This window comes from Myxine glutinosa, chromosome 11 (assembly GCF_964187855.1).
Source record: "Myxine glutinosa chromosome 11, kmMyxGlut1.1, whole genome shotgun sequence".
Taxonomy (NCBI): domain Eukaryota; kingdom Metazoa; phylum Chordata; class Myxini; order Myxiniformes; family Myxinidae; genus Myxine; species Myxine glutinosa.
In genome coordinates this window covers 45723482-45746223 of record NC_136271.1, presented here as the reverse complement: position 1 = coordinate 45746223, position 22742 = coordinate 45723482, and the positions used below count along the sequence as shown (strand labels likewise).

The 22742-nt window shown below is 46.8% G+C and overlaps 1 protein-coding gene across 1 annotated transcript in view; it reads right to left on the bottom strand.

The window, feature by feature from the left end:
• LOC137436632 (zinc finger CCCH domain-containing protein 4) overlaps nt 1-22742 on the bottom strand; it is a 68044-nt gene that overhangs the window by 8581 nt on the left and 36721 nt on the right. The window contains exons 9-11 of the mRNA XM_068130596.2: nt 20734-21164; nt 19895-20436; nt 18103-18387 (exon numbers count right to left, since the gene is read on the bottom strand). Of these exons, the coding sequence (XP_067986697.2) occupies nt 18103-18387; nt 19895-20436; nt 20734-21164 (1258 nt within the window). The remainder of the gene's footprint in view (nt 1-18102; nt 18388-19894; nt 20437-20733; nt 21165-22742) is intronic.

Here is a 22742-nt window from a genome sequence, read left to right as displayed (position 1 = left end):
GTTAGTCATAACCAAGTCCAGAAGAGAAGATGCTCCGTTGACTGAGATCCGGGTCGGGAAATTGACAGATTGTGTCAGTCCCAGTGAGTCGCAGAAGTCCTTTGCTGAAGAGCCATGGCTGGTGAGAGAGGTACCCACACCCAGCCAACTGGCATGGTGACAATTGAAATCACCACATATGAGGAAGAGAGAGTTGGGATGGGTAGATAGAAGTTGGTCCATATTATCAGACAGCGAGATGTAGATGGAGTCATCACTGTTTGGTGGACGGTACAACACACATTTGAACAAAAGGTGGGAGCGAAGGGGAAGCCGTAGCCAAAGGTATTCCTGGGGGTGAGGTGGAGAGAGGGCAGTGGAGGGCGAGTGAGGAAGAGAGTTTTTTATAAAGATAGCAACCCCACCTCCAGGACGAGGCTCAGGTCTATCATACCGGAGGAGGGAGTAACCTGGGAGAGATACCAAGGCATCAGAGACATCATGAAGGAGGAAAGTTTCTGTTAAGCAGATCACATCTGGTTTGTCAGAAGCAACCTGTATGGAGAGATCAGTCAAGTTTGAGCGAAGGCCCCGGATGTTTGAGGTCCATACCGTTAATGAAGAGGAAGGGGGAGCATCGGGTACAGAACAGGGGGGGGAGGGGTAGGGTAAGATGTGGAAGAGGAGGAAGAGGTAGGGAGAGCTGTTGAAGGTGTGTCAGAGATTTCATAGATTTCAGAATAGCTTGGAGAAAGGGAAGAATGGGGCGGACAAAAGGTTTGATGGAGATTGGGTGAGGCACAGTGAGGTGTTATTTGAGGAGGGGGAAGAGCGAGGCAGAAGGTTGGGGGAGATGAAGGTGAAAGTTGGAAGGGGGAAGAAGCAGGGAGGATGCTTTGAGGAGGAGGGGTGAGAGGGGAGTCTAGGAGGGGAGGAGCGAGGGAGAGTCTCGGAGGGGAGGGGTGTGGGAGGGGTTTAGGAGGGAGGGGAGGGAAGGGGCAAGGGGGGAGATTTGAAAGGGATGGGTGATGGGGAGGATTTGGAGGGAAGGGGGGATGGGGAAGATTTGGAGGGGAGGGGTGAGATTGGATTTTGAAAAGTGTACGATTCATGGGAAACGAACATTTATTGCAAAATGAGTTTCTTGAGACATTCGAGTCAAAAATACGTTCGAGGATGCTGAAGGAGAGGTGGAGTTCTGGAGAGTTTAGGGAATGTAGAAAAGAGGAACTGTAGGAGATGGTATTATTTATTTTTTTTGGAATGAATAGATTTGGTGAGCAAGACGAAAGCATCCTTTTGTAGGAGAAGAAGAAGAAGGTGTTATAATATATGAGAGAAAATAGTTGTTCAGGGGAGAGATTATACATTTCTAACCACGTGATCGCGAACAACGTGAACGAAGAACGAACGAACAAATAAGAACAACAAATAAACGAATAAGACCTGAGAAGGAAATATTTTTTGGGGTTTTTTTTTTTTTTGAGTAGATATTAACAAGGAGGTATGGGGTGAATGACTGGGACGAACAGAGAACGAAAATAATTGCAGCGCATTCGACGAACAGCTGAGAGAAAACAAAACCACAAGGTCGGAGACGGTACGGTAGCCTTAGCCTACAACTTGGCTTCGAAAGTGTGAGCCCATGGAACAGCTTCGAAAAGGAGCTGCTTCGAAAGCTGCTTCGAAAGAACAGCTTCGAAAAACTTAAACTTAACTTAAACTGGGAAAAGCAGAGAACGAAAGTTATTTGAGCACAAAAAAGACGGACCGCTGAGAGAAAAACAAAGCCTCAAGGTTGGACACTGTACAAGGCCTCAGAAGACACGATACGAATTAACACGATTTTCTGTACAGGTATGAAAGATTTGCACCGAAAAAACTTTCTCGGGACACAATATAGGTACACACACCATAAAATAAATACAGTTATAACGAAAATACAAATGGGAACAATTACTTAACTTCGATTTCGATGGACAGTGTGGAGAGCTGCGAAAAAACGAAACCTCGCCGGCAAGACCGGAAGCGGATTCTATATATATCAAACACAGTTTGTGTGTGTGTGTGTGTGTAATGTTACCGATAGACTCCGAAACGGAGAGGCTCACGTGCTTGATATTTGGCATAGACATGGCCATTGAGCCTGGGACGAACATGGCCGACCTCAAAATATTTGACGATCCATATTTTTTATTCATATTTACCTCAGCGCATTTCAGCGAAGTACCCGCTAATCTCAGCCGGTGTCAGAACAGCTTGCTGATTCGCTCAGAGCGATCACGTGATGTGACCATTGCCATTCACTCCACATAGGTGGAGATGCAGTTACCGGGCGCCATCTTGGTTGGCATTCGATGCTGGGCGATGGTGATTTCCGTCACACGTTTGCACGTAATTCAGAGCGAAAAGCTATCGTGTTTTGTGTCGATTTTTGTCGATATGAATTAAATGTCTTTGATAGGGACCGGTAATTCCGCCAGGGGTGCTGCGTGCACTACTTACGTCACGCTGTGCATGGCACTCTGTGACCGCCGTTGCGGTGCAATGCTTTGCGGGCAAATCGTTTTTATGCCATGGTATGTCATATTTTGGAATTAACCACTCTTCATGACTGATCATGTGACATCTACACACTCATGGCTACCACCGAGATGGATCCTGGTTTCACGTGAGTAATATTTACCATATTTGCTCTATTTTTGAAACCGATGCATGCAAATATCGTGTCTATACCACACCTAAAATATTTTTTAGAAAGAATAAGCACATCTTCCCTTTGAAAGTGCCCCCTGAAGTGTGTCCAGGTGGAATTTCTAAGTCGTAGGTCTTAGCAACTCTCAGCAATCTTTTACCGCATGGATTTATCTCGAGTATTTACTAAACTGTGCTAAGTTGAATTTGCGTACATATTTCAGCAGTTTTCAATGTAAATCGGTGTAATGTAACCTCCCCCCTCCCCCTACCCCCCTCCCTACCCCCCCACCCCTCCCCCTCCCCTCCTACCCCACTCTCTCCCACCCCCTCCCATCGCTCAATAATGCCTAAACTTTTTGATTAATGACAGTTATATACAATTACACATTCGCATAAATGAATACAAAACAATTACCAAACATTTGAACACGAATAATCAAACAATTCTGGAAGTGGTCGAAGTTGGTGGTAAGGCTTCTTCTTCTTCCTGAACATCATCATACTTAACTCAGAAACGTGATGAATGGCACATTCACCAGCATATATTCAACAAAAGGTAAAATGATTATTTGACATTTGTGATGGATTTTGATTTGGATGTTATTGTTTTTCCATTATATTTGCCCTCATTTCAAATGTTAATGTTTCTTTTTCGCTTCAGCAACGCTGGGTACTCCAGCTATAAACGCTTATATACCTTACTCGGGGTACAAATACAACTTTGTCTGGGAGGTAACATAGGCTATGTGGCCGCGGCCTCATGCGGTGGTCTGGGGGAGGGGCATAAATTTAAACATGGCTCATTGTAAATAAGTCCATAAGGGGAATAGGTGTTTAACGATGATGTCATTGGTGCCATAATTATGACATCATAATTCGACAGGGAAAACGCTTAGTCTGATCAGTTTGAAATGTATTGAGCGTGATCGATGCAACAATTATATTCGAGAATATAAATGTATGATGTCATCGCTCACGTGGTCTGGCAATCATATTGGATCAAAGAAACAAAATGTTCAAAAACAGAAGAGTTGGCTCGTAACAAGTTGAATGCGCAGGGTAAGTATTCTATGAATACCATCTAGTTTCTGCTCTGACATGCACTGTCAACTGTGGGACCTTGTATAGAAAGGTGTGTTTCTTTCTAAATCATGTCCAATCAATTGAATTGGCCACGGGTGGACTCAAATCAAGTTGCAGAGACATCTCGAGGATGATCAAAGGGAATTGGATGCACCTGAGCTCAATTTGGAGTGTCATAGCAAGGGGGTTGAATGTTTATTGACAAGACATTTCAGCTTTTCATTTTTAATTATTTTGTAAAAATCTATATCAAAAAATTCCACTTAGACATTATGGGATATTATGTGTAGATCAGTGATTTTTAAAATCTCAATTCAATCCATTTTTAATTCAGGCTGTAACTCATGATGTGAAAAAAAATGTGAAAAAGTCAAGGGGTACGAATACTTTAAGGCACTATAACTGAAACGTGACATTAAATGATCCCCATACCTATTCCTTAGTGGGTGTAATGAATTGTTTTAGCCCCCCACAATTTTTTTTTTTTTTTTTTTCTTCAAAATGCCAACAGGACTGGAACAGCAACGGGCAACACTGGGTACAGTACCCCAGCTAGTATACATACTGTACACACACACATATATATATATATATATATATATATATATATATATATATATATATATATATATATATATATATATATATATACTGTATATATATATATATATATATATATATATATATATATATATATATATATATATATATATACATATATACATATATACATACATATATATATACATACATTTATATACAGTCACGTGAAAAAGTAAGTACACCCCATGTAAAGTTTTGACTTTTTCAACATATTTCAACATACAGCTATTTGATCTTCATTTCAACAATATTGATAGATAAAGGTGATATAATATAACAAATATCATGAAACATTTACATTTTGTAGTCCATTGTATAATTTAAATAAACATAAATGAAAATTTCGCATTTGGAAAAAGTAAGTACACCTCATGAAATGTTTTTTTAATCTTTTTAACATATGTGGACATATCAATATTTGATCTTCATTTAAACAGTATCTATAGATAAAGGTGATCTAATTGAACAAAAAACAATGAACAATTGACTTTGCAATAATTTATTCAACAAAAAAATAACAGATGCCATTTCCTTCTGTGGAAAAAGTAAGTACACCCTTGGTTCTAATAGGTGGTATTGCCCCCTTTGGCAGAAACAACGTCAAGTAGGCGTTTCTAATAACTGTCTACCAGTCTCTGACATCGACTGGGAGAAATTTTTGCCCACTCCTCCATGCAGAATTCTTTCAGCTGTGCGATGTTTGAGGGGTTTCTTGCATGCACAGCTCGTTTCAAATCCCCCCACAACATCTCGATGGGATTTAGATCCGGGCTTTGACTTGGCCATTCCAGAACCCTCCATTTCTTTCTTTTCAGCCATTCCTTGGTGGAGTTACTGGTATGTTTAGGGTCATTGTCATGTTGCAAGGTCCACCTTCGGTTGAGCTTCCACTTTCCGACAGATGGCCTCAGATTATCCTCAAGCACCCTCTGGTACAATGAAGAATTCAGTGGATTATATGATGGTGAGCTGCCCAGGCCCTGATGCAGCAAAGCTGCCCCAAACCATAATATTTCCACCACCATGCTTTACAGTTGGTATCAGGTTCCTATGGTCAAATGCTGTCTTTGGTTTTCGCCAAACATGTCTTCTGGTACTGTGGCCAAATAGCTCTACCTTTGACTCATCTGTCCAGAGCACACTGTTCCAGAAGTGCTGGTCTTTGCCTCGTTGTTCATTGGCAAACTTTAGTCTTGCCCTGATGTTCTTTCTGTACAGCAAATGTTTCCTCCTGGCACACCTCCCATGTAGATCTAATTTGTGCAGCCTCTTTCTAATGGTAGACTCGTGCACTTTGACATCAACAGTGGCAAGAGCTACCTGTAAGTCCTGTGATGTCATTCTGGGGTTCTTGGAGACTTCTTTCAGCATCTTGCGGTCTGCTCTCGGGCTGAACTTGCTGGGGCGGCCTGGCCTGAACAAGTTGGCAGTTGTTTGGAATCTTCTCCACTTGTAGATGATCTTCGGGACAGTCGAATGATTGATTTCAAATTTTTTGCCCATCTTTTTAAATCCCTTCCCAGACTTGTAGGCATCTATAACCTTCTTTCTGAAGGCCTCAGAGAGCTCTCTTGATCTAGGCATGATGATGCCACACACTTCAACAACAAAGAGGAAACCAAACTAAATGTCTGAGGTTTAAATAAGACAGGTTTCTCCAAGATCCTCTCCAACGATGTTCTAATCATTTGCACCTGAGCTAGGACGTGGAGGCCTGAGACGAACCGGGACGATTCCTGACGAGGTTCAAGAGCAGCTCGGAAGAAGAGTTTTTTGGAGCTGTTATCGGATGACGTGCTGATGTCCTTGGACTTCGCGCCAGGCTCTGGGCCGATGTGTGTTATATTCAGCAGCATAGATTCAACGAAAAGCCCGACCGAATATCGTCGCTTCGTGGCTGCTTTCCGCTGCCGAAATCCAGCGCGGCTTGGGCGATTCTGCCCCTGTTTGGAGAACACCCAGCGAGGCCTTCATCGGGGCCAAGCGAGCAAGGGCGTGTCGGGACCTGGTTCGCGCCATTGACCGAGTGGTTCGCACCAACCAGAGCTGTTTTCGGATGACGTGCTGATGTCCTTGGACTTCGCGCCAGGCTCTGGGCCGACTGGGCCGACGTGCATCGAAGTCCTTTCCAAGGGTGTGGTGCTGACCGGGCAAACGTGGCGTAGTGCTGACGGGGCCCCCGCAGCCGTGATGCCCCCCCCCCCCCCCCCACCAGAATTTCTATGTTTTAAATGTTTCCCAGTGTGTACCCTGGATTAGAATAGGTAGACAGTATCCCTGCATGTCGCAAGAGACGACTAAGAGGGTTGGCGTCAGGAAGGCCATCCGGCCATAAAAACATTGCCTCAAAAAGAGAACCATGACAATTACAACTACATATGGGCAGGGTACAGCCCGAAGTGGAGATCAGTTTCTGAGGTTTGGGACATGGAATGTAGGGACAATGACAGGGAAATCAGGAGAAGTGGTGGAAGTATTGGTCAGAAGAAGAGTGGACATATGTTGTGTGCAAGAGACGAGATGGAAGGGAAGTGGTGTGAGAATGGTGAAGGGTAGGCAGGGACAGAAATACAAGTTTGTGTGGCAAGGGTGCCTGGAGGGCGTGAATGGTGTTGGTGTCCTGTTTTCTGAGGAGTTTGCAGACAGTGTGGTGAGTGTGACGAGAGTGAGTGATAGGTTGATGATGGTGGAAATGATGATTGGAAAACTCGGTGAACGTCATCTCGGGATATGCTCCGCAGGTTGGTCGGAGCGATGAAGAGAAGGACAAGTTCTGGTGTGCGATAGAGAAGCTGATGGAAAACGTGAAGATGAGGAAGTTGTTGTGGTAGGAGATCTAAATGGACATGTGGGAAGGAGTATGGATGGTTTTGAGGGAGTTCATGGGGGTTACGGATATGGTGTGAGAAATGGAGAAGGTGAAAGGATTTTGGAGTTTGCTGATGGAGCTGATTTGTTGATTTGTAATACTCAGTTCCAGAAAGAGGATAATAAGCTTGTTACATACACGTCAGTTCGGTCGACGACAACCGTTGACTACCTGATGGTGCGTAGGCGAGATAGGGGGCACCTCCGGGACACAAAGGTGATCCCGGGGGAGGAGGCTGTTTCACAGCACCACTTGGTTGTCTGCGACATAAGGGTGAAAGGTGTGAGGAGAGCTCGGCGGGTGAAGTACCAACCGAGAATGAAGGTGTGGAGATTGAAAGAGGTGACAGTAAGGGAGGCATTAAAAGAGAGGCTGAGTAAGGTCGAGGATGATGTGGTTGAGCTTGAAAGTGGTTGGATGTCAATGAAAGCTAGTCTGTTGGGAGCCGTTGGTGAGGTATGTGGATGGACAAAAGGACCACCGAGGCATTCGGAAACATGGTGGTGGGATGATGAAGGTGGAAAGAGGATTGACGAGAAGAGGAAGAGGTTCAAGGAGTGGCAGAAGGCGAAGGGTACGGGAGCAGAAACAGCAGAGCATGAAAGTTATAAGGCAGCCAAGAAGGCTGCAAAGAAAGAGGCAGCAAAGGCGCAGGAGATTGTAGGAAAATGTTCGGAGAACGCTTGGATTCGGAAGAGGGTCAGAGAGCAGTATTCAGGATTGCAAAGCAGATAACGAAAGAGAGGTGTGATGTGATGGGGGTGAGTTGCTTGAAGGATGAAGTGGGACAAATCGTTGTGGACCCAGATGGAATTAAAGGAAGATGGAAAAGATATATGGAAATGCAGTTGAATACAGAGAATGAATGGGATGGCAACATAGAGAGTAACCCAGTTTTAGGACCGGCAGAGAAGATAACTGAGAAGGAAGTTGAGGAAGCGATAAAAGCAATGAAGAGTAGAAAAGCGGGAGGGCCGACGGGAGTTGTGCGAGATATGTTGAAGGCAGCAGGAAGTTGGGGTGTGAAGAGAATGACAGAGATCTGTAACCTGGCGGTGAAAGAAGGCCACATTCCAGTGGTTTGGGAACTGAGTACCCTTGTCCCTCTATACAAGGGGAAAGGTGACTGACGATAAAGTTATTGGAGCATGGACTGAACGTATTGGAAAGGGTGTTGGAGAGGAGGATAAGGAAGAAAGTGAAGATCGACGAAATGCAGTTTGGATTTATGCCAGGAAGGGGAACGACAGACGCGCTTTTCATTGTGAGGCAATTGCAGGAGAAGTACATGGAGAAGGGGAATAAGTTGTTTCTTGGGTTTGTTGATCTGGAGAAAGCATTCGATAGGGTTCCACGCAAAGTATTGACATGGGCAATGAGGAAGTTAGGAGTGGAGGAATGGTTGATCAGAGTAGTGATGGCAATGTACAAAAGAGCGTGCACAGCTTTTAGGACGAAGGATAGGAACAGGGGTGAGTTTGAGGTGAAGGTGGGAGTGCATCAGGGGTCGGTACTAAGTCCACTACTATTTGTAGCTGTGATGGAGGTGCTGGCTGTAAAGGAGGGTTTACCGTGGGAGTTGGATGCAGATGATCTGGTGTTGATTGCGGAAAGTATGGATGGACTGAAGGAAAAGATGAACAAGTGGAAGGAATGTATGGAGACAAAAGGTCTGAAGGTGAATATCGGAAAGACGAAGGTGATGGCAAGTGGTAAAGCATGTGGTGAGGTGGAAAGAACTGGGAAGTGGCCCTGTGCTGTGTGCAGGAAGGGTGTCGGAGTGAACTCCATTCAATGTACAATGTGCGCTGAGTGGATTCATCGAAAATGTAGTGGTCTGAGAGGGTCATTAACCAGTGTGGCAGCTACATTCAAATGTAAGGTGTGCACAGAGGGAGCTGCAGATGGAGGAAATGTTGAGTTGGATCTTGGAGACGGCGTGAAGCTGGAAGGTGTGAAAACATTTTGCTACCTCGGAGACGTGCCGAATGGAGAAGGTGGATCAGACTCGGCAACGGTTGCTGGAGTGAGATGTGCATGGAAGAAGTTTCGGGAACGGAGTGGCGTGCTGATGAGGAGGGGAGTGTCGTTGAAGATGAAGGGAAATGTGTATGCTGCATGTGCGAGACGTGTTATGATTTATGGGAGCGAGCCATGGGTAATGAACGTAGAGCAGCAACGAAGGTTGGAAAGGGTGGAAATGCGAATGGTTCGATGGATGTGCGGAGTATCGTTGAGAGAGAGGTAGACAAATGATGAATTGCGAAAAATGATGGGAATAGAGCCTGTGCTTGATGTTGTGAAGAGGAACAGGTTGAGATGGTTTGGTCATGTGTTGAGGAAGGATGAAAGTGACTGGTTGAGAAGAGTGATGGAAATGAATGTAGAAGGAAGTAGTGGACGGGGAAGACCGAGAAAGACTTGGGCAAAGATGGTGGAAGAAGAAATGTGGGCAAGGGGGTTAACAAGGAGAGATGCAGAAAATAGGGCAAGATGCAGAAGATTGTCATGGGGACCGCAAGGCTAACCCCCGCTTTAGCAGGGAAAATGGCCTTAAAATGCATGTTGTTGTTGTTGTTGTTGTATGTCACCTTTATCTTTCAATATTGTTGAAATGAAGATCAAATAGCTGTATATTGAAATATGTTGAAAAAGTCAAAACTTTACATGGGGTGTACTTACTTTTTCACGTGACTGTATGTATTGTTGTGGTTTTTAGAACCTTCACATGTAAATTTAGTATTAAATTCCCTTATAAATAACCCCTCTGTACATTTCCCCTTAATTGGCTGTTAATTGAAATAATTGCACCCTAGTTAGTCCACATTGCAACACGTAGCGAATCATAGGCCCTTTTCATAGTTATATCATTAGTATGTGTTTCAGGTAAGGCTGTGTTTTCCAATAGTCGACTCAACGTTGCATCAATCAAATGAGATAGATCCCTTTCAATATCCCCAATGGCCTCCTAAAAAGTGCCAGTAAGTTGCATGGGGCTGTGTTTACTGGCTCCACATCACGCCAAAACTCCATTGCCCACGAGGCCAGGATCGGAGAAGAAGGGCGTGGCCCCACCTCGTCATCAAAGGTGGAGCCAGTGAGCCCTCGTCATCAAAGGTGGAGCCAGAGAGCCCCTGGGGACCAACCAGGAATCGGTGGGCATGGCTTGATGGGGCATGGCAAGGAACATCTGGCAAGTTCGAGAAAGTTCCACAGGGGTGGTTATAAAACCCTTGGTGCGAGGTCCCCACGCAGATGAGCGAGGAGAGGTGGCAGATGAGCTTCAGAGGCGGATGACCAAGGAGCACCGAAAGACGCATAAGAAGGCAGGAGAGACCAAGCTGCGTAAAGCCCGGAGACGCTGCTTCGAGCAGCCCGGCCGTGAGAACCCGAGTGCGGGGAGTCGGCGGCCGCTCGCTTCCAGCCCTGCCATTCTGCACGGACCCTTCTCAACCCTCCATTCATTCCTGCCTGCAATTCCCTATTCGTGTGAGTCTGTTTGTATTGTCCTGTGGGTATAAATAAGCCTGTTTAAGCATTGCACTGTGTCTTCTTTTCCTGTATATTACTTTTATTTCTGCTCTTCCTTTGGTTTTTGTATAGTTAATAATAAATACCTGTTCCTCCTTAGTTTGGTTTCATTCTCGTCTGATCGTCTTCGTGTTTTCCCTATTGAATATCTGTGGCACAATTTTGGCAGAACCGCTTACAATCGGGTTTAGTCAATTGCTAACGGCTCGGATTCCGGATTGCTAAACCGCTCGGCAAATACCATCTTGTCCAGGATTCGAGCGGTACTTGTCTCCCTGTTTTGTGGAGGGATTGATAAAGGTATTCAGGCTAATACCTGGACCAATAACCCTGATCAGTCCCACCCCGCAAAAGAGCGTTACAAGTACCAGGACCGGTCGGATGGCCAGCTTAAAAAGACGAGGGGATTAAACCCCCCTTGCTAACGGGAGTGCCGTCCCCCGGATCCGTAACAATTGGTGTCAGGAGTGGAATTTGGACCCGAACCAAATTTTTTAATCCACCTTGAAAAATTTGGTCAAAATTACGAGCGGCCGAAATTTTGTCTAATATCCTAAATTAAAGTCGTGCCATGGATGATCAAGGCGGTCAGATGCCGGTGGGGGTAGAAGAAGAGGGTTTAGAGGAAACCCAGGACCCCAGGGAGGAATTGGAGGTGGTGAGCAATACGAATACGGTAGAGGGTGTTTCAGGCGCACAAGATGGCGGCGTCGCGCACGAGGTTAGAGGCGCACAAAATGGCGTCTGGCACGTGGCTGCGGCAGCCACGCCCACGGCACCGGTGGATTTGAACCTCTTCATGATGCAAATGGAGGCCCTTATGGTCAAGATGGGTGAGCAAATGGAAAATAAAATGGATGCTCGGAGTAATAAGCTGGGGGAGCAAATGGGAAGCCAAATTGGGAAGTTGGACAGTAAATTTGGGGGATTAGAAAACCAAATCGGGGAATTGAGAAATGACATGGGAAGCCAAATCGGGGGGCTCGGCGGAAAAATTGGGGGGCTAGAAGGTAAATTAGGGGGCCAATTGGAGGACATGGGTAATCAAATTGGGGAAATGAAGAATGGGTTAACGGGGTTGGAAAATAGGATGGCCGTCTAGGAGGACCAAATGCAAAGGGTGAAGAATGGGTTAACAGGGTTAGAAGACAAGATGGGAGGCAAATTGAGGGAGATGGGGGAGCAATCCGCCCGGGAAATTAAACAGATGGGGAATCAGATAGAGGAGGTAAAAATCGGGTTAGAAACCAAATTGGACACCCACAAGGGGGACTTGGAGCAGATGAGGGCGGCATCTACCAAAGAGATGGGAGAGATGGGGGAGGATATAAGGTGAGGTGTGAGCGAATAGGTCGCGGGGGTACGCGAGGAGGTAAAGCGGGGTGAGGAGCGCATGTAGAAAGAGGTGAGGAACAGCACGGCTAGGTTACAGGGGGGAATAGAAGACCTGACGCGGGGAGTGGAGCAGCTGACAGTGGGACAAAAGGAGTTAGGGGAGCAGGTGGAAAAGAACACGGCGATAATAGGGGGGTTGAAAGCGACGCAAAAGGAGATAAAGAAGGAATTAATGGCGACAAAGAAAGAATGTCAGATGGTACACGAGGGGTTGACAAAGAGGTTGGACGAGGTGACAGAGACAATGGAGACGAAGGAACGGGAAGTCAGAATGCACATAGAAACGACCAAGGTGGCCTTAGAGGGAGAAATGGAAGGGGCGCACCGGGAAATAAAAGAGGCGAGACAAAAATTAGAGGAAGTGGAAGAGGGAGTAAGTGAAATTAAGAAGAGACGGAGGGAGACTGAGAAGGAGATAAAGGAGGAGGTGATGGAATTGGTGCAAGGTCTGTGCTCACAGCGTGATGATGTGCTTTCTGACCAAATAAAGAGTTTGCAGGTGGCGGAGGAGGAGCGGAAGAGAAGAGGTGCCGAGGTGAGTGGCGATATGCTCGGGAATGTATATGGTGTGAGGGGAGACTCAGTGAGCTTGGGTGTTGGGCTAGACCCGGGCGTTCGTGAAAGGCCGCTGGTGAGGTGTGCAACAGGTGCAGAGTGCATGGACGGAGGGTGTGTGCAAAGATGTGCGGCTATGGGGAGTGTGAGAGGTATTGGAGAGCAAGGGTGTGCGGTGATGATTTGGTGTGCAGAAGAGTGCACACCTGTGGTGAGTGTTACGGAGGACGTAACGGGAGAGTGTGCGCAAGAAGGTGCGCGAGAAAGGTGTGGAACGGAGGTGTGTGTGAGGAAAAAGTGTGCGCCGAGGAGTGAGTGTGCTGTCGAGAGTGAGAGTGAACGCACGACAGAGTGTGGTGGTGAGAGTGACACGGAGAGTGAGTTGGTGGTGGCGCGGGTGCGGGAGGGCACATTTAAGCACGTGATTGGGTGTGCAAAAGAGTGCACACCCATGGTTGTCACAGAGGATGTGACCGAGGAGTGGGCGTGAGGTGTGTTGAAGTGTGCGCCAAGGTGTGCGGTGGTCAGGTGTGTAACGAAGTCTGTGAGCGGAATGAGTGTACCTGGGTGGTGTGTAAGAGAAGGTGCAATGACGGAGTGTATGGAGACACCTGGCTGTGTGAGGAGGAAAAGGAACGAGTGGTGTGAGTATGTACGGGGAGCATCGACGTTAAACGGAGCAGCGGTTAGACCGACGTTTAGCCGACGTGAGCCCTCGGTCCGTGCCAGGCTTTGGGTGCTGCGGGAACCGGCGGGGGACGTAATCATGGCGGTTTCAAAAGAACCGCCGTGCTCGATCCGGGCCGGGCCTCACCCTGCACGGTCGCGTCCGCGCTCTGCTAAGCGGAGCGGGCGGCCCGGTTCGAGGGAAGGTAGGAAGGGCCGGCACGGCGCCCCCTTGTGGTTGCAGCGTTCCGGCCGGGCAAGATTGGACCATCGGGCAGGAGACCGCAAGGCTCTGCGCCAAGGTGGACCGTGGGATCTCGGCCCGAGCAAACCCCCTCCCCTGAACCGAGTGCCAGACGGATCCAACTGCAGGAAACAAACCACCCGCGTTCATTGCTCGGCTTTGCGAAGCCGAGCTTTGAGCATGTAACGACGCACCAAGGCTCAGAATAATGGACGATGGTAGGGGTAGTGAAATTTGATCGGCAAAATTTGATGGGTAAATTGATTGGCATGATTGGTAAATTTGATTGGCAGAAAAATGGGATGGGCAAAATTAATATTGAGAGATAGCCGATGTGGAGGGATGGCAAATCCGCCATCCCTCACATCCCCCAGGCACATGAGCTATAGATTATGGGGTTTGGCAGTGTAAGCTCGCCGAGGGAGGGTTTGGATAAATGATTAGGGATCTAGAGAAGGATGACAATAGGTAACGGTAGGGTTAAGTAGCGACATGATACCTGTAGTAGGGGATGTAGGTAGATTAGTTGGATGATAATGACGAGGGAGCACAATAATATAAGGGGCGACTGGGAAGCGCAAGTTTTAGAAGGGCACCAGGTAGATCAGATGATGCCGTGTGTGTGAGAATCTTTGTGTTGAGCAAATGAGGATTTGCTCGTGAGGGATGTGTGTGTGTGAAGGAGGTGATGGAGCAGCGTATGGTGCGATTGTGGGTGAATGGCATTGTAGTGAATGAAGAAGCCTGGGTGGAAAGGAGGATGCAAGAGCCACCAGGTGTGTGTGAGCACAGGTGTGCAAGTGAACAGGTGTATGGAGAATGGTTGTGTGAAATAGCTAACATGGAATGGAGTATGGAATGGATGGTGTGGAGAGAGTAGTGTGGAAAACGTGGAGTGGAGTGGTTGGTGCGAAGGGAGTGGATGGGGAAGATGGACCCTTATCACGAATACCCGGGGAGGGTAGTTTAAGAGTTAGGTAGAGGGTGTAGGTAAATTGTGGTGGATATTGGCATCTGTGGTGCGTGTGGTAGAATGGTGTTTGGATGGGTGCATTAGTGACGTGGAAATGGCTGGGCGTGTGGCCTGTTGGTGTGTGTGGTTAAATGGGCACTCCGCCACTGTGAGGATGTTGGCCAAGTGAGGCCGCAGGTAGGCTCTGGGAGCCGGTAGAGTTGTTCAGTGGGGCCCGAGGATCCGGAGGACGGACCCGGGTAGCCCAGTGCCAGAGAGGGCACCGAGGGGGTAAGTGCCAGGGAGGGCCTTCCCCAGTTAGATAGGTTAGGGTAAAGGAGCAGGTAAGCTCGGAGGCAACTGCAGTGGCGGAGGTGTGCAGGTGGGTAGACCTGCTGGGGGAGCCAGACGACCCAGTCCTGAAATTGTGCAAAGGCACAGGGAGTTGAATCGGGGGAGTGAGACCCCAAATTAATGAGCACCACAGTTTGGTCAATGGGAGTTTGGTTTTTAGAACCGCATAGAGGAAGACGGCCAATGGTTTGGCAGGGAAAGACCCCGGGTAGTGTAAAGTGTGTTAATGTCATTTAGAAAGTAGTTAGGATTTTTAAAAAATCTCCTCGCACCATCTACATCCACTCACCTGAGGTGATGATAGTGCTCCACACCATGCCATGGTTATATTTTTGTGCAGATGTTTTTGGGAATGTGAGACGCATCATGACGTGGGTGAGACATTGTGCTTGGTATTCCATCTCTTCCTCCTTAAGAGGGATTGATGATGAATTGGGTGATGGCAAATTTGGTTGGTTAGAGGGATTGTGAACCAATTTGGTATTAGGGGAGATATGGGGAAGACGAGACGATAGAGACGAATTTGTAAATTGTTGTGTAAATACGGGGTAAGGGGCGAGGGTAGAGTAGGTGACGGGGGGGGGTGACTTACGTTAAGGACGAGCTTTCTCCGCTCGATCTCCAGGCGCACCTCACTCTGCATTGCCTTGCTTGATGTGTACCCTTGCGCCCTTACCCATCGCTGACTCTGCTTTGTCTTCCTCCCCCCCCCCCCCCCCCCCCACCCATGGACCGTGCTCTCTGGGCACTGAGGGAGAGCGTACGGGAGCCGCATTTGTGTGTCCGAGCCGCAGCTGCCAGCTGCCTGGATCGATGCACCCCTTTATGGACCGCACGTCTTGTGGCCAAGCACCGCACCCATATGGACCACGGTACTGTGGCCGACCACCACTCATGGACCCCACGTGTTGGGGCCTGGCCCCTCTGCTGGGACCGGCCACGATGGCCCAGAAAAGTTTGCTTGCGGACCACGGAGAGGTGGCCCCTTTTGCCCTACAGGTGGACCACCCATAGTTAGCCCCTGTGGGCTATAAATAAAAAATGGACACGTTTTGTGCTTTTTATTGTTATTATTGCAAATAGGCAGCAAGCCACCAATAACGACTACATCTGGAAGAAACATCGGCCAGCAGAGGGAGCAGAACAAGAACAAGACCATCAGTTTGTTTTTTATTGTGTGTGCAATGTAGCACTGGATGGTGCTTGATTGGTGCTTGCTTGATTGGTGCTTTGGTGTTTGCATGCTCGGGGATGCATTGCAATATCAATCCTGCATCCCCGGGCATGTAGAGGTGGTGTATCGATGCAGTGCATGCTTTCTCTTCCCTCCCACAGGGTTCTTTTTCTTTTGTCTCCCAAAGAAATGACAGGTCCTGGGTTGCGTTTTGTAAATAGTCAAAATAATGTCTTGTAAATAATGCTCCCCACCGTACATGTGTAGTTTGAAATTAATTCCGCAATTCGGTTAATTGTGTGGGTGCGAATCTGTTAGGCAGGATGCAACGTAGCAGGCGGGACATACTTAATTGTGTTTTAAAACTGTCGCACTCAAGGGCAAGGTTAATAGTGGAGGGTGTCACATTAAGTTAAAGTTTTTTTTCCCCGGCCCGAGACGTGCCGTGAGGAATGAGGGTGCTGTGATGCGGTTTTTAGAACCTTCACATGTAAATTTAGTCATAAATTCCCTTATAAATAACCCCTGTGTACATTTCCCCTTAATTGGCTGTTAATTGAAATAATTGCACCTTAGTTAGTCCACATTGCAACACGTAGCGAATCATCGGCCCTTTTCATAGTTATATCATTAGTATGTGTTACAGGTAAGGTTGTGTTTTCCAATAGTCGACTCTACGTTGCATCAATCAAATGAGATAGATCCCTTTCAATATCCCCAATAAAAAAAATTTTTAAACCACCATTAGAGGCCATTTTCCCCCGCAAAGCGGGGGTTGGCCTTTTTTGGGGACCGTGGTTGTTGTTGTTTTTTGGTCCCCTTTTTGAAGCAATGTTTTACGGCCGGGTGCCCTTCCTGCCGCCAACGCTTTTTGTCGCCTTTTTACGACAAGGTTTCTTTGGTTTTTACTTTGGTTTACCCATCAATTTACCGACAAGGTTTTTACTTTACGTTTCAATATCCCCAATGGCCTCCAAAAAAGTGCCAGTAAGTTGTATGGGGCTGTGTTTACTGGCTCCACATCGCGCCAAAACTCCATTGCCCACGAGGCCAGGATCGGAGAAGAAGGGCGTGGCCCCACCTCGTCATCAAAGGTGGAGCCAGAGAGCCCTCGTCATCAAAGGTGGAACCAGAGAGCCCCTGGTGACCAACCAGGAATCGGTGGGCATGGCTTGATGGGGCGTGGCAAGGAACATCTGGCAAGTTCAAGAAAGTTCCACAGGGGTGGTTATAAAACCCTTGGCGCGAGGCCCCCATGCAGATGAGCGAGGAGAGGTGGCAGATGAGCTTCAGAGGCGGATTACCAAAAAGCACCGAAAGACGCATAAGAAGGCAGGAGAGACCAAGCTGCGTAAAGCCCGGAGACGCTGCTTCGAGCAGCCCTGCCGTGTGAAGCTCTGACGCGCTGCTGCGAGCAGCCCGGCCGTTCTGCACGGACCCTTCTCATCCCTCCATTCATTCCTGCCTGCAATTCCCTATTCGTGTGAGTCTGTTTGTATTGTCCTGTGGGTATAAGTAAGCCTGTTTAAGCATTGCACTGTGTCTTCTTTTCCTGTGTATTACTTTTATTTCTGCTCTTCCTTTGGTTTTTGTATAGTTAATAATAAATACCTGTTCCTCCTTACTTTGGTTTCATTCTCGTCCGATCGTCTTCGTGTTTTCCCTATTGAATATCTGTGGCACGATTTTGGCAGAACCACTTACAATCGGGTTTAGTCAATTGCTAACGGCTCGGATTCCGGATTGCTAAACCGCTTGGCAAATACCATCTTGTCCGGGATTCGAGCGGTACTTGTCTCCCTGTTTTGCGGAGGGATTGATAAAGGTATTCAGGCTAATACCTGGACCAATAACCCTGATCAGTCCCACCCCGCAAACGAGTGTTACAAGTACCAGGACCGGTCGGACGGCCAGCTTAAAACGACGAGGGGATTAAACCCCCCCTTGCTAACGGGAGTGCCGTCCCCCGGATCCGTAACAATATATTTACATGTATATACCTTCATCTTCGTTTTCTTTTCCATCAGCACGGTTTGACTTCCTTGCTTCCTCGCGCTCCTCCTCTCGCTGTTTGATTCGCAAGAATAACGCACGTTGGGCTGCTGGCAAGAAGTCTGGGGCCCTCACGACTCGCTCGCTCTGGTTGCTCTCGGGTCCAGTTGTGTCTGCTCCAGCCCCATCTTGGCCAGACGTTTCACGGACTTCGCCCTCACCTACACTTGGTCCCATTATATCCAGCAATCGAGAGAGGTTGGTGTCAGTCAAGCCCTGCTCAAGGTTGAAATCTGTTGGGTGAAGAAGAAGAGCAGGTCATTATCAGGTTAATTCATCGGTTTCCATTGAAAATGAAGGACAGGATTCGAAGAAGAAGAATAAAATCCTACGTATCTATTTTGCTAGGTTATTGAAGCAAATGAAACTTCTTAAGATTGACCTGATGTGTGACCTGGTAAAGTAAGCAAGTAAGCAGTCGCATGAGAAATCACTCATTATAGAATGTTGCAGATTTACAATGCTTGCAACATTTGCTTTGCACAAAATCATTGCTTCAGTTGGATCTGTGCAAAATAAATCTCAAAATGTACATTTTCTACAATCCCAGGAGATTCCCAGAATTTCTCATGGGCGAGTGCAGAGATGCCGAGACTGTGATACAGGGGTAACTAGAACGGCACTCAGTAGAGAGCATACCTCCGCGTGTTTGGCCCTATCTCCCAATGGTGAAGAATCACTTTAAAAATTCTAGTAGCCGAATCCGGATCTTCACCAAAATCTAATCATTTCGTCCTCGTCACATACGCTACATCTCTGCCAAATTCTTCCGAATCCGTCCACAACTTTTTGAGATATTTTGTTCACAAACGGACAGACAGGGGTGAACACATAACCCTCCATCCACCTTTGGTTTCCATTGAAACCAAAGCCAACAAACCAAAACCGTACCAGGCAGAGCACTGGTACAATTCACCAGGCAGAGCACTGGTACAATTCACCAGGCAGAGCACTGGTACAATTCACCAGGCAGAGCACTGGTACGGTTTTCCAGAGGACCTGGGTTCGATTCCTGGTCTGGGCGTGTAATTTTCCCACATATATCAATTTAATTATTTAATCCTGTTCATCAATGTAATTGATTAGATTTTGATGAAAATCCGGATCCAGATACTCAAACTTAAATGATGAGTCACAATTGAGAGATGGGACCAAAAACGATATTTCAAGAATTTGTGGACGGATTATGACAAAACTTGGTGGATGAGTTGGGTAGGTTACAAGAACAAGCCAATTGGTTTTGGTTAAGCCTATCAGTGAGATACAAAACAAACTGGTCAGCCTGACGGAGGGTATGCGCTCCACCGAATGCCGTTCTAGTTCTCAAGTTGATTTGAAACGGAATCGAATATAACCTGTTCAAATTTCTGTATTTGAAGCATCTGCGTATGAATTTTACCAATATGTGTACAAAGCTACCAGAGCAATAATGTGACAAATCGCACGAAGGTCATTTGAGAGATTTGTGGTTAAAATTTTGCAAAAAACTCGCTTTTGTTTTTTTGATGCCTGAATACAGAAACAGCATTGAGGCTTGTTCGAGCATGCATTTTGGTCTTAGGGCCAAAGTGCATGTGCATGGGGTACAACAAACTTTGCGTGACGTCCGATATAATGATTACACAATATGAACAGGATAAATATTACATTTTCATGTGCAAGGATTGTTTTGTTGTAGTAACACCCCTAATCCAGAGTATTTATATTAATATAACAAAAAATATGAACATGAAGCATTACCTGAACAGCTTCCATCCTCATTTGCTTTTCCTTGCAAAGCGAGCAATGTCTCCAGAATGCTGGCCACGTTGGCCACGTTCGTTGCTGGCCCAGGAAGCTGGCCAGGCACAGGTAACACTGGTGGTGGCAGTGGTGGTGGTGGAAGGGTTGGAGGACCTCCCGTCATCATATCGATTGGTGGTGGCATCATTGGAGGCGGGGGTCCCATTGGTGGAGGTCCCATGGGTGCACACATGGGTGGAGGCCCCATAGGATTCATGTTCTGCATTGGGTTCATCATCGGCATGCCTGGAGGGGGGCCCATCATTTCTGGCCCCATCATTTCGTGGCCCATCATGTCATGGCCCATCATGTCATGACCCATCATGCCATTGTCTGTCATGCAATCAGTGTCATCATAACCCATCATCTCATCACCTGGGCCCATTCCTTCCTGGCCAGATGCATGCATGCCCATGTGATCTGGACCAAACGGAGGATGCATTGGGCTATCGGGCCCACCAAATGGTGGTGGTGGCTGCCCAGAACCTTGGAATCCAGGTCTGTAGGTCAAGGAAAACAAGAGGAAGGCCAGAGTGTGAATGAAGATGAAAACAAGATCAAGAAGCAAGTTACACTCTCTTTCAGCAAATGACTGATTATTCCTGCATAAATAAAGTAAGCAACACGAAGCATACACTATAATGGTATCATGGTTAGTTTTCCTTGTGCCCACACGTCAGTGAGCACACAGTCCTTGGAGCGATAAGACGTGCATGTAAATTAATCATTGAGTGGTGAGGGATTTAAAGGTCAAAGCATTCATTATGCCTAATGAGCTTGTCTTCTGAACAACCCACCTGACACCCATCTTCTGTGCCAACTGTGCAGTAGGTTTTACAACGATCTCAAATAACGAAGGGATTTTTTTCCCTCTGTCAATACAACCCCCTGGACCAGGTGGCGGCCCAGGTGGACCATCCAGCCCCTCTGCATTGTCAAAATCTTCAGCACAATCAGGACCTTCTGGACCATCTGTTCCTCCCGCCGGGCCTATACCCCCCATGTTAGATGGTGGGGGTCCCATGTGTGATCCGCGTTGTCCAGGAGAGGAATGGGGGGGAGGTGGAGGGTGGTGGTGTCCTCCAGAAGAGTAACCAGATGGGCCGGTAGGTGTGGGAAGGAGACCAATGCCTGGTGGAGGCTTGGGAAGTGGTGTAATGCCAAGCTTCTTGAGTTCTTCAACCTCCTTCTCATCCTCAGCATAGGCCTCAGCTTCACAGTCCAGCACCTGCGCAATATACATAAGGATGAAAATGAAACGTAAATAATTAGTTGGTTAATGATGACAGGATAATATTTGCTTTAAAAATTCCCAGCCGAGGTGCCAATGGAGAGCAGTAATTACAATCATCATTACATAAAAATAAATTACATTTTCACATGTGAACAAACTAATTTGATGGTCTCAACAGATCGTTGCTCAATGGATGCTAACCACCGTGGGAAGCAAGGACAAAGAGCCGGCAGAATAGCCTAGATGTACGCACACTCGCCTCTGAGCTGTTTACCCTGGGTTTGAATCTTGACCCACATATATACTGCCATCCTGGTGTTTAACATGCAGGATGATTAATCAATGTGTGTGCCGTCCATCCATCTGCCGCGATTAGTTAGTGGAAATTAAAGATGCTGCAGTGTCTTTCACAAAAGTAGGCAAGTTATCGGCGGCACCCTGATCAAATTACAAATTCCTGCATACTCAGTCGAGTATACCGAATCAGAATGGCGACACGTTGTTACCCTCATCCATTGTTACCCTCACCAATGAAACTCCAATGAAATCCTATGTGCCTAACGGTTGGAGGATTACAAACATAAAGTACATATACATAGAAGTGGGGCATTCTTGCAGACTGCAAGCAGATACTGTAGTGTGTACAAACATAATAAATACAAGCTTTATTACCTACGCCATCGAAGGTGGATGGACATTATGTTTTCATCAATGTTTTTCTGCCCGTGAACAGATTATCTCAAAAAGTTATGGACGGATTTGGACAACACTTGGAGGACATGTTGGGTGTGTGGCAAGGAGGAATTGATTTGATTTGGGTGAAGAAACAGAATCGGATACTGGAATTTACCATTGACTCCACCAATGGACGGCCAAAACGATAAACAAAAAACAAAAACGAAACATAACTTTTTGAGACACCATGTCTCAAAAAGGTATGGACCGATTCAGAACAAACTTAGTTGGATGAGTTGGGTAGGCGACAAGAACAAGCCGATTAGATTTATGTTAAGATCCAAATGCAGAAACGGCTTATTAGTGGGATACAAAACGTAAACTGTTCAGCCTGGCAGAGGTATGAACTTTACTGAATGGCGTTCTAGTTAGCTCACCTGGAACGAAGTTCAGGGGAGCTTATGCGATGGCGTGTCGTTAGTCCGTCCATCCGTCAGTCCGTCAGTCCATCAGTCCGTCAGTCCGTCAGTCCGTCAGTCCGTCAGTCCGTAAACACTTGACACTTCTTCTCCGAAACCGCTGAGGAGATTGCGACCAAATTTGGCACAAATGACATTTGTTGTGTTGTGACTAAAGTTTGTTCACGGCATTAAAAAAAAGTCGGGGTATAAGTGGGTTTACCCGGGGTTGCCCCCCAAAATAGGTATTTTTTTTCTTTTTTGTTTAAAGTGTTATGATTATGTTAGTATGATTCTACATGCTGCCCTGTCTTCTAGCAACCATTGAAATCGGCTTAAAATACCCTTAGTTGGTGCAGTATACTGTTTATTCTACCAGGTGAGCGCTAGGGGTATTGCCCCTATGTTTTGTATAGAGTCTCTTGTCTCATGGAGGAGC